The sequence below is a fragment of the Cyprinodon tularosa genome, unplaced genomic scaffold (genome assembly GCF_016077235.1).
Source record: "Cyprinodon tularosa strain WSP-4 unplaced genomic scaffold, ASM1607723v1 ctg684, whole genome shotgun sequence".
In the NCBI taxonomy this organism is placed as follows: Eukaryota; Metazoa; Chordata; class Actinopteri; order Cyprinodontiformes; family Cyprinodontidae; genus Cyprinodon; species Cyprinodon tularosa.
This window is the reverse complement of record NW_024039434.1, coordinates 342,903-355,885: the sequence shown is the minus strand read 5'-3', so window position 1 is coordinate 355,885 and position 12,983 is coordinate 342,903. Positions and strand designations below refer to the sequence as shown.

General features: G+C 40.2%; 1 protein-coding gene across 1 annotated transcript; it reads right to left on the bottom strand.

Annotated features, from left to right (window-relative positions):
• Nucleotides 1–4,784: 4,784 nt before the first annotated feature.
• On the bottom strand, nucleotides 4,785–7,332 carry LOC119771656 (tripartite motif-containing protein 16-like protein). Its single transcript, XM_038267772.1, has one exon. It carries the CDS (start codon nucleotides 7,264–7,266, stop codon nucleotides 5,695–5,697), a length of 1,572 nt encoding a protein of 523 aa, XP_038123700.1. The 5' UTR covers nucleotides 7,267–7,332; the 3' UTR covers nucleotides 4,785–5,694.
• Nucleotides 7,333–12,983: the final 5,651 nt, after the last annotated feature.

The window sequence follows — 12,983 nt, the reverse complement described above, 5'->3', positions numbered from 1 at the left end:
TCTTCCTCGCCTTGTAACCCCCCCTGCCCCAAACAAGACTTGGACTCTGTAAACGGGGAATATATATTCTTCCAGTGAACACAATCTCGCTGTTAAACTAATGACTACAATTACTTCGTCTGTTTATATCACCATGCAAAGCAGCTCACCAAAACGTCACAACGATGTAGAAAAAATAACGGGTATATTTATTATCTTAAGTCTACATGAAATCTTTACCCTACACAGACTAATGAAATACTATCTGTAAAATTATCTATGTTAACAAACCTCATCACTTGAGAAGGAAGGTGATGCGGACGTCGTGGAAGACATTTTGTCCCGTAACGCTCGCCGTACTGTTGGGGGGGAGAAGCGGTGGGGGGGAGATGTTCATGTTGCTGCAGTCTGCAGTCTGGACGTTAGATGTCGCTGAAAATTACACACTGTAGCTTTAACTCCCCATTGAGGTCAAAATAAGTGAGAAAAGTATATAAATAATGTTGATCAATAAAAGACGCCATCTGCTTGCTGCACGTAAAGCATTGCTGTTTTGTTGGGTTTTGGGTTCCATTTCTCTGTTTTCAGCCAGCAGTCTTTAAAATTGTTCCTACTCTTTGAAAAACATTTTTGGGAAAAATACTAATACTTTGTCCGGACAAAGGAAAAAAAAAGGGACTTTTCAGAAACCATAAGTTTGAAACCTCTGTCCCAGTAGCCTCCTTTGTCTCTCTCCCCTCTGACTTTAGTCTCCTCCTTGTGGTGAAATTATTCCATGTATGGGCAGGGTAAACTGCTTGACCTTGATTTGAGCTAAATTTACACTTTCTTTTATTGTCCTAACAAGCAGCCATTTTGGAGTGTGTTCACTGAACAATATATGACAGTCTGAAAGGTATTTGTTTAAACAAAAACAAAGCCACTACATGGGCTAAAAATTATAAAGTTATTGCATAAGATACACTATATTGCCAAAAGTATTTGCTCACCTGCCTTGACTCACATATGAGCTTAAGTGACATCCCGTTCCTAATCCATAGGGTTCAATATGACGTCGGTCCACCCTTTGCAGCTAGAACAGCTTCAACTCTTCTGGGAAGGCTGTCCACAAGGTTTAGGAGTGTGTTTATGGGAATTTTTGACCATTCTTCCAGAAGCGCATTTGTGAGGTCGCACACTGATGTTGGACGAGAAGGCCTGGCTCTCAGTCTCCGCTCTAATTCATCCCAAAGGTGTTCTATCGGGTTGAGGTCAGGACTCTGTGCAGGCCAGTCAAGTTCATCCACACCAGACTCTGTCATCCATGTCTTTATGGACCTTGCTTTGTGCACTGGTGCACAGTCATGTTGGAAGAGGAAGGGGCCAGCTCCAAACTGTTCCCACAAAGTTGGGAGCATGGAATTGTCCAAAATGTCTTGGTATGCTGAAGCATTCAGAGTTCCTTTCACTGGAACTAAGGGGCCAAGCCCAGCTCCTGAAAAACAACCTCACACCATAATCCCCCCTCCACCAAACTTTACACTTGGCACAATGCAGTCAGACAAGTACCGTTCTCCTGGCAACCGCCAAACCCAGACCCGTCCATCAGATTGCCAGATGGAGAAGCGCGATTCGTCACTCCAGAGAACGCGTCTCCACTGCTCTAGAGTCCAGTGGCGGCGTGCTTTACACCACCGCATCCGACGCTTTGCATTGCACTTGGTGATGTATGGCTTGGATGCAGCTGCTCGACCATGGAAACCCATTCCATGAAGCTCTCTGCGCACTGTTCTTGAGCTAATCTGAAGGCCACATGAAGTTTGGAGGTCTGTAGTGATTGACTCTGCAGAAAGTTGGCGACCTCTTCGCACTATGCGCGTCAGCATCCGCTGACCCCGCTCCGTCAGTTTACGTGGCCTACCTCTTCGTGGCTGAGTTGCTGTCGTTCCCAAACACTTCCATTTTCTTATAATACAGCTGACAGTTGACTGTGGAATATTTAGGAGCGAGGAAATTTCACGACTGGATTTGTTGCACAGGTGGCATCCTATCACAGTTCCACGCTGGAATTCACTGAGCTCCTGAGAGCGACCCATTCTTTCACAAATGTTTGTAAAAACAGTCTGCATGCCTAGGTGCTTGAATTTATACACCTGTGGCCATGGAAGTGATTGGAACACCTGATTCCAATAATTTGGATGGGTGAGCAAATACTTTTGGCAATATAGTGTAGCTGTTTATGCCTATCTGATGTTATGCTTGCAGTTTTCTCCATTTGGTCACATAGTCAAAAAAGCTATTTTAAATAGTAGTACATAAATTACACATCATGCTAATGTACCTTTTCTATACTAATAATATTACAAAAGGAATCCCTTGACACTAAGAAGCTTCTCCTATACTTCCACTTTACATTACACCATATTTGACTCCAAAAAGCAAAACTATTTTGATGTATATATACCATTTTTAAGTTCAGTTCAATCTCTAATTTTTGCATGTCTTCTGTTCAAGGCTTTTAAAGCTGATGGTAATAAGAATGTTTTTCATTTCTATTCCTCTCTGTCATAATTTCACATCCTGTTAGGCACTGAGCATTGTTCAAGAGGTTAACTAGACTAATTAGTCTTTAGGTTTCTGTCCTTCATAGAATAATGGGACAGGAAAGTGTAGGTTTAACGTTTTTTTTTCTGCCAAGTACATTTACAGAAATACATATCTAAGAACATAGACAGTGTGCAAAGACTATTACAAGACTGTCTCCATTTGTAGGCTGCCCATACCTGATGTAAGACATCATATATATATGTTTGGGTTTTGACGTTCCCTCACAATCTTCCAGAATGGTTTGTGACTTTTGACTACAAGAATACTATTCAATTTCCCTCCATGAACTGCTCTATTGGTTCCCATTTATTATTATCTGGTTGTTTTATACATTTATGCAAAACAAGAAAACGTCTGTAAAATGATAAAGCTTAATTTTAGTGATGCGTAGACCTTTACTCCATAGGTCCATGTTCTTTCCTTTAATGATAGATGAAAACCTGCCCCACTAGAGGGTGTTGTTGTCACAAATAAGAAAATCCCTGCTTAAAGAGAGTGTCAAGATGGTTAACTAATAAACATGCATCTAACTCCCTGCTGCATTCACTGATCTATGTTTTCTGTTCTATGGCCAATAAAAAGATTTTTTCCCGTTTTTAAGGACTTGTTTCACTATCAGTCACCGTTAGTGCTTCCATTCTAATTCAGGGAAAACCACCCAACTGATTTCTGAGGTGTCACAGCATGGTTTAGATGCGTCACCCTCAGATCTCATCTTGGCTGAGACAGAATTGATCATTGGACCTCAGCCACAGCAGTTAATGGAGGCAACCAGCCGTACACCACTGAGATGGGCTGTTATGAATAAAGATTGATAGAAAAACATTTGTCTCTTCAGTACATTCCATCCATTAGGTGAGAACATGAATGACACACTTTAATAGTTGCAGCTCAATATTTTGTTCATATTTCTTTTTCTTTAAACTGTCCTGCTGCAACATTGGAAGAGAAAGCAGCATACAATCACTAAAGATTTTAAGGCTTGATAAAGGAACATGTGATCTAATCTTTGAGCTCTGATTTCTTGTACATTTATTTGAAGTGTTAAGGTGGAAGATGTAAAATTACATTAAAAAAGGGAAATTAATCATAACCTCCAGATACCTTTTGGAGAAAGTTGTTTGGGATTTCTTGATCAAAAAAGTAAACAGTCTGAAGAGTAAAGTCTTGCTCTAAATCTGCATTTTTAGAGAAGAATAAGAAGAATATACTATAGAAATACATTTATCTAAATTACAAAACTTAAAATAAAGGGCTAGGCTCAGGTCCACTGATAATAGGCTTGCAGCCAAACTAACATGGCAGGGCATAAATCAAAATCTGATTAGGATTAGGCATGAAGCCCATTGATGTTAGGGTAGCTAATATGGCAAGGCGATATGATCTACTTATCTTTTATAAATATTTAGGTGCTTATCATCAGTGAATGCTAGTTTAATGGATTATCTGTAAATCATTAATCATGGTAATGATAGTTATTTTATAGTGTTTTTTTTTCTTTGCGAAACTGCGACGGCCATCAGTGCTGGATCTAGAAATGATTTATGACAGAACGAACGCAATATTTATATGATTGTTTTATTCATTTAGGAAATAGATGAAAATAAATAGTTGTAGGTTAATCAAATACTTCACAAGCAAATACATGGTTTCAAAACTGAAATGATTCTAAGAAAGAAAAACATCATTCAGAATATTTTTTTATTGAATTGAATCCATAAATGAAAACTAATGTCACATTTCCAATTGATCTTAAACTTATCCTATTGATTTCAACAGACTTTTTTTAAATTTTGCAACAAACAAAACATTTACAGCCATAAATTGTTGGTAATGAAAAAAATAAAATAAAATCTGATCACTTGTCTGCACAAGAAAATGCTGCAGACTATAACAGTTTAAAGGTAATGTTTGTGTTCATATATATGATCAACCCATAAAACTATACATAGCTCCCATATGACTTCACATATTACATTTCTTATTAAGCACCATGTTGATATGCAGAATCGCCTTAGAAATAGCTAAGTTCTTCTACTGAGGATTATTAATAAAAAAAATGTCACCATTTACAAAGCTTAGTTTTTTTATTTCATGCAGAGTGAAAAGGATTTTTCAGTCAGGCAAAAATCAGAAAACAGGAAGGACCACAAATGTAGGAGTAGAGTATTGAAAATTGGCAACCGTGCCATTAATAGCAAGATTTAGCCATCAAATCAGGAAAACCTTTATGTTAGTAATAAAAAATAAGGGTTTGCAAATATACCATTCCTTTTGTTAAGTGTCAGCTTTTGACTACATATATGTGTAACAGGGACATGGAGACTTACAGTATATGTATGCTATGTTAATGACTTAGTCTCTCAGCAATCTGAACCTTGTTGATAACACGAAGAATTTAGATGTACTTTGCAGGTGTTTAATTAATGGTTGTATGCATCTGCAGATTTCAGGCTGTGAAGCTCCTCCATTGTTCAGCATTCTTTACTAATTAACTGTCACTATAAGAGACAAGAGACAATTTGTGGTTTACTTTGAAAGCAACAATTATATTGATGTATTGTTATCTATGGTGAAGAGTATCATTATAGTTCCTTTTTGTTTATCTGCAAGCTATGATGATAGTGGTTGCATAATGCGGTCTTGCATACCAAGAGGGTGTTTGAAAGACTTCCATTTCATACATTAGTGAACTAGGTACTGCTCATTTTAATTCATTCCTAGAATCAGTTGGATCCAGAATCAGCCATTATGTTTGTCTAACAACATAATGGCTGACATCCTGATTGATGACGATCGTGGTAATTACAATTTCCATCAGCTCAACTGTAGATAGATTTGAAGAATATAAATAAAAACATTTGGAAGGATAAAACAAACATGTGTCATTGTAATAACTTCAGGTATATACAATCTGTCCTGAGCAGTGAGTGGCTCCATGGCTGAACAGAAACAGGAAGGGGCAGCAGCCATAAAATAACCAACATTAACAAAACCACCAACCAGATGACAAAGTAGCACCATAAAGGCAGCTGATCTATGAGCAGTGAAGAATATAACAGCTATGAGTTATCAGCTGCAAAGAGGAAGACTAAATAAACTAAAACATGGATTGTAACCATCTGGGCATCAGATAGGCTTTTTCAGTTTAACAAACTCAGCAGACGAACCTTCAAAAAGCCAAATCCCAGCATGTAGAGGCTGAGTGAATGTGGTCTGGACTCTGCGGAGGAGAGTCATGGTTTTAGAGACGCTGTAGAAAGACAGAATACCTGCTCTGTGATCCAGGTACACTCCTAGAGTGGACGAAATTGGACCTGGGACTGTAGTAGGGAGTTTGTTTTGATAAAATGCACAACAGTTTTTGTAACAATATAATGACCAGGATTTATCATTGTATAAAAATAAGCTTTTCTCTGACTTTCCATCTCTCCTGATATTCTTGTATGAAACAGCTACAACAACCCCTCCCCTCCACTTCACCTCCCAGTAACAACGTCCAGTCAGACTCTCTCTATTGAGGACCTGATTGTAATTAATGAATCTGTCTGGATGATTTGGATATGACTGTTGTTCTTTAGTTGTTGTTACCTTTGTGTTTTCCTCAGACAATAACATATATCTGTTAACTGTGTTTGGATCCAGTGTGATTTCTTGTGAATATTTTAGGAATCCAGGTCTTGTCCTCGGTTCAGGTTTTGACATTAAAACATCCTCATCAGTGAGTTTGAGGGAGATGTTTGTCCATGTGTCTCTCAGGATGTCCTCTAGTATGTCTTTGAGTTCTAACACAGCTGCTGTCACATCCTCAAAGTTTATCTGAGGACGAATATTGATGCTGGATGAGTGTGTAGACTCACTGAGTGCTGACAGTGAGGGGTAGTTCTGGAGAAATTGGGTGTGATCCTCTGTGTTTGAAAATTGCTGCAGCTTAGCATATTTCCTCTTCAGCTCAGTGATCTCCTGCTCCAGCTTCTTCTGATGCTCTTTGATCCGACTCACTTCAGTTTCCTGCTGGGATCTGATCTGCTGAGTCACATCATATCTTCTTCTTCGGAGGAGACGGATTATCCCAGAAATTATCTTCTCATTGTCCTCCACTGCTCTATCAGCAGAGACATTGATGGTCTCCACCTCCTGTTGAAGCAGCTTCACTTCTTTGTCTTGTTCCTTGATTCTCTGTTTGAGTTGTTGTTGACTCTCCCTGAGTTTCCTTTGCTTCTCAGTCCTTTCTGTCGTGATTGGGACTGTTTCATGGTCTTTATGCTGACCAATAAGGCAGAGATAACAGATACACTGCTGATCAGTACGACAAAAGATCTTTTTCATCTCATGTTGACAAGAGCAGTTGTTCTCTTGGAGATTCCTGGAGGGGCCAACCACCTTGTGCTTCTCAAAAGCAGCTGATTCTTCTTTAGGTCCAGCAAAGCTGTTAGTTGGAGAAGCTTGGAGTTCAGCATTGTTTAGATCTTCCCCTAAAGGGGTTAATGTGCCACTTTTCTCCACCACAGGCGACGATATGAATTCTTTCTTGCACCGAGGACAGCTGTAGATCCCCCTCTGATCTCTATTCCATAAGTCTTGAATGCAGGTCCTACAGTAGCTGTGTTCACAGGGAATAGGCACTGGATCATTCAGTAGATTCAAACAGATGGCACAAACTAGCTTCCCTTGGGCTACTTGAACTCCTGTCGGCTCCATTTCACCAACAGTGTCACTTTCTCTGCAGTACAACAAAAACTGGTTTGAGCTCAGGTGTAGCTATGAGCTTTCTCCAGGAAGCATCTGTGGTTCCACCCATTATGTAAACCAGAGAGGGAGGGAATTAGTACACTTTCAGCTGAACTCTACCTGCTAATCCCTGAGTATGTTTCTAAATCTGAGAGAGTTCTCAGCTCCTTTATTGTGCATGTGCATTTTTTATTTTCTATTTCATTTAAATTATAATCTTATCTGTGACAGTCAGTTAGTTTAGCATGCTATCCACAAAATATGAACAAGGATGTCAAATTTACATCTAAAATGTTTTAGTTAGATAGAAGTAAAAAAAAAAAAAAACTCAAACACCATGTTTGCGTTATCTGTATTTTATATTCATGCAGGCTGCATGTGTGACCAGTAATACCAACAAACTGCCCCTTAATAAGTTATGTTAATTCTAATAGTAGCCCACACTCTGACAAATCCGCTGTTCAAAGAGACAGTTTAAAAAAATAAGCCACTGACTTGCTAAGTGAGGGAATAGGTTTCATTCATACGGATGGACTCAGGAATAAGGAATAGTTCATTCAAAATCCATAATTGTCTCACACTAGTCTGTGGGTCAGCATTTAGTTATTTCATAATCCTTTCTCCCTGAGATCAAATAGCAGAAATTAGATGACACTAAGTAAATACTACAAAGAAATTTTCTGGAAAACTACATAGAGCGGTTCTACATGTCATTGTTTCTGGGCTGCATAAAAAAAAAAAATAGAATGAGTATACCCTGTTCTCCAGGGACAACTACATGTTGGTTGAGGGTTCTAAACAATGAATAAGATATCAACTAAACAGCCAACTTTCCATATGTTTCCTGTTTGGTTTCACATAATCGGCACAAGTCCAGAGAGGTGTGTCAGAAGGGCCTGAGGCAACAAGCGATCAGAAACGGTAGATTTCTGTCTAACTCACCTTTCTGCTTCTTCTTTTCTACAATTTTCTTCCTCTGAACAAGTTAAGCAATGAAGTCAGAAACCTGACTTCAGCATTGGTTGATAATAACTTTCTAATATTAAGTCTAAAACCCAAAACTGTTGGATGTGTTATAACTCCATATAAAACACCACTAGAGACCACTGAAGAAAGTTTGTAGGCCAAAATCAAGGCAACAGTAGGGTGACCAGATGTTCTCTTTTTCCCGGACATGTCCCACTTTTCAGACCTAAAAAAATTTCTGTGGGGGATTTCAAAATCGTCCGGGATTTTGGTCGACTACAGCATGTAGTCGAAACACACCAGGCCCTCGAAGAGAGCCGTCAGCTCCGGGGCTGGTCCCCCGACGGATGGGAGCAGGGAGCCAGTGGGGGATGGAGCAACCAAACCTGAACCGGTAACCGTGGCCTGGACACCTGCATCGCTGTGCTACCTCCCGACTGCCTTACCGGTCCCCAGCCCCCCTCCTCCGGCTGTGGCTCATGGCTCTTTGCTGAGGTCCCGTCCAGTCAGCAGCCCAGCAGTCGACACTTCCTCCTTTTGTGTACTCCTTTTCAGAAACCCAAATCTGGTCACCCTAGGCAACAGGGAAAGAAGTAAACCAACTTGGAACTCTGTAGGGGATTATATGGCAAAAGAATGCTGCAGGAATACAAACAGATGCCCCAGAAGCTGCAAAACAAAGACTCCAAGCATCACAACAATGCACATTGGCTAAAAGACCTAAGAGCTGAACAGGCTAACATCCCTGAACAAGGTCCAGAGAACATCACAATGGCAGACCTCCAACAAAGTCTCTCAGGTATGAAGAACTGGACAGTACCTGGTTCAGACACTATCCAAACCTACTGGCTGTAGCAGCTAACTTCCCTCCACAAACACCTAGCAGCACAAATGACCTGTCTGTTGAAGAGTGGGACCCACCCTGAATGGCTGACTGAAAACGCCAGAGGAGCCAAACACCAACTGTTAGTTGACAGAGAAGAGCCCCAAAACTGCAAAACCAGAAAAACAAACCCGCTCTGCACAGCATGTATTGATTACAAGAAAGCCATGAGACTCATTAAGACTCAATGCCACACACATGGATCCTGGAATGACAGAACCTGTACAAGATCACAGCAGTCTAAGAGCCTTCATTGCAAGGTTGTTAGTTTGCAGAAATTGTGGAAAACCACAATTTAAGCCAATTTCAACAATCTCCTTTCAAATGTGGAATTTACCATGGAGATGCTCTATCCCCCTGCTGTTCAGCTGCCAAATAATCAACAAGACTAGCTATGGATTCCTAAATGGGGCTGCTAGCCATGGATAGCAATGGATAGCATCAAGCTGTAGAGTAAGGGTGGAGGGGCACTGTTGCACAGGTAAACAATGTATATAGTCTCTGAAAGGCCTGCTCAGATTCAGCTGGCCATTAGATTGTGGTTACTCTATAAAAATGTTTATTTTATACATTTAGCAGACAATCCTTATGAAACTTACAAAGTAGGCCTAAGGACTCCTTCCCTCAAGCAGAGATTTGGACCCAGGGCTTCCTGTGTGCAAGGAAGGTGACTCAGCTAGCCAGCCACTGGAATATAAGGGGAAGTGACTTTGCTAAAACTGGAAGCTACTTTGCTATAGTTGCGAATGAACCTGAGAAAGTAGTTGGCAAACCCAAGGAAGTGCTGATGTTGTTTGTGTGAGGTGGGAATAGGCCACTCTGCCAATGCTCTTATCTTGGCGGGATCTGGCTGAAGCTGACCTTTGGCAACTATGTAACCTAGGAAGCTGACTGATGGCTGGTGGATTTCACATTCCTCTTGCTTCAGATATAACTTGTTCTCTAGGAGGTGCCAGGGTACAAGCCAGACGTGCTGGGTATGCCCCGCCGGTGAAAGTGAAAATATTAAAACATCATACAGTTAAAAATAGAGGTAATGAGTTAGCATGATGCCACACACATATGTACAGCAGTGGCGGTACAGACAGTGGCCTGGCTAGTGCTTAGCAGATCACTCGCGATCCACTTCAGACTGTAATACTGATAATATGTTGAATTTATCTGAATATTTAGTAAGAATGTCAACGTGTTAATATGAACCATGACAACAATGGCTTTTAATTTGAAGATTTTTTAAATTAGCATTTTAACTGAACGTAGGAAAATTATATTTCCATTGATCTGACGCCACAAGCATATTTACGGCAGGGGTCGGTAATCACCTGTTGTTTGCAACCAGACACAAAGAAGAATTGTAAACACAGTGACTAGGCTAATGCTTAGCAGTTCACAAGCGATCTACCTGATAATGTAGTATTGAAAATATGCTGCAGTTTTCAGAACATGTAGTTACATTGTCAAAGCAAACACAATCACAAGATTTGGTGGTATGACTGTTTACTTTTTTTAAATAGATGCATTTACAACTACATACATAAACATTACTTTTTCATTACATCCTTGAGATGACATGTGTTGTGAATTGGCGCTATATAAATAAACTGAATTGAATTGAATTACTAACCCTAACCCGGTTCCCAACTGGCATAAGCCGGTTCTTAAATGGCATATACCATTTTTTCAAAACTGGCATGCCGAATACCACTTTTGGCCCTCACTTTCACTCGACATGGAGAGGAAAGGTAATCCACACAGGGTGGGTCACACTACCAGAAGGGAGAATAAGACATGTAGAAGAGAGCTACAAGTTCCTTGGAATAGCACAGGCAAATGGCAACCCTGAAGAGGCTACAAGGAGAGCAGCAAGAGCCAAATACTTGCAACAAGTAAAGTAAGTTTTGAGATGTCATCCCAAGAGCAAGGTCCAGGACATCAACAGCTATGCCTTGCCAGTTATCAGGTACCCTGCTGCAGTAATAAGTTAGCCTAAGGAGGAAATTCAGGCCACTGATGTTAAAACACGAAAGCTACTCACAATGCATGGTGGATGCCACCCCAAATCCAGCATCCACATACTATACACTAAGCGCAAAGAAGGAGGCTAAGGCCTAGTGAGCTTTAGAGCCACCATTGAAGATGAAACATCCAAGCTCCACGAATACATCCGCACTGATCATGGCAGCAGAGAAGCAGGCCTTGGGCACCAAAGCAATAAAGGACAAGATATACTATACCAGACAAGATCCCAGGTGCAGTCTATGCAAAGAGGTCCCTGGAACAATCCATCATCTCACAGCAGGGTGCAAGATACTGACAGGAAAGGAATACATGGAACCTCATAACCAAGTGGCTGGTATAGTATACAAAAACACTTGTGCAGAATACTAACTGGAGACATCCAGGTTAAAATCGGAGCCACCTCCCAAGTTTGTGGGACTTCCAGATGCAAACACCCAACATGGCTGTGGCAGATCAAACAAATATTCTGATCATTGATAAGCGGGAAGCCATAGTGATTGGTGTTGACATCCCAAATGACAGAAACATCAGTAAAAAGAACAGGATAAATAGGAGTAATACCAAGGCTCCAGGGAAGCTTTAGAAAGAGCCTGGAAGTTGAAGGTAACTGTAGTATCCATGGTCACTGGAGCCCTGGGGGCAGTAAACTCCTCACTGGAGAAGTGGCTCCAACAGATACCTAGAGAAACATCAGACACACCAGTCTAGAAATGTGCAGTTCTAGGGACAGTTAAGATACTATAAAGAATCCTCAAGCTCCCAGGCTTCTGGTAGAGGACCCAAGCTTGAGATGGAGCCACCCACCCCATCCACGAGTACGAGGTGTGGGTGATACAGCGGTTTTTAGATATACATACAAAATACAAATGTATGTCTTTTACTGAAGCAGTTCTATAAACTTTAAAGATGCTGTGTCAGAATTAGAACCATTTAGAAAGAATGGCAGGGGGCGGTACTTTCCCAATACTGCAGTGGATAATAGGAAAAAAGTAATGATAGGAAAATATTTTATGTAGCTTAAGCATAAATTTGCATATCTTTAAAGACATAAAAAATAAAAATAAAAACTTAAGAAAATTGTCTAGCCCATAGATGAGGGGGCTGGTTTAGGTCCCCCCCTCTACCCTGGGCCCAGGACAGCTGACCTGGTTGTCCCTCCAGGAGGGAAAGTCTGAAACCTGTTGATAGCTAATGTTGGAAATGATGGACAAAATTGGTAATAATAAGTGATACTGGGCTTATTACTCAATTGGTTAATATTATTGGAATAAACAAAATACAGACATTTAAAATAGGATCCAATCAGATAGATTTTTTTAACTGGTTGTTTTACTGATAGTTTTCTGGCCTTAGAAAACTCAAAAAACAACCTATTCTGCAGGGATTTTTTATATGAATAAGTGCTGTGTGATTTAAAGCAGGGTTGATAAAAACTTAAATTAATGTTATGAAATATGGGTCTGAGAGGGTCACACTCACTAAAAGAATATTATGACATTGTCAAAGTAAACCTGATAATAACTCTTTGATAACTTAGAAGTACCTGAACAATCCCTGGTAACTTTGTAACTGTCATTGTGGAGGAACTAAAGCTCTGTTGTTCTAAATATAGTTATAGATAAAATATTTCCTCTGCTCTTTATATTAAAACAAGAAATGTCTTAGTAAACAAGACTTGGGCAATAAATTATATAAAAATGACTCCAGTTGTAAGGGGAAGTACGCTTGGCTGTTTGGCTTTCCATTTAAGCACAGGTCCCGACAAGACGGGAAAATTCCTGAAATGACTGTAGGTCAGAAACTGTTAGCATGAGTCACT

What these genes read in the sequence shown, in the direction of transcription:
- LOC119771656 (XM_038267772.1), bottom strand. Translation starts at nt 7,266, where the DNA reads ATGGAGCCGACAGGAGTTCAAGTAGCCCAAGGGAAGCTAGTTTGTGCC.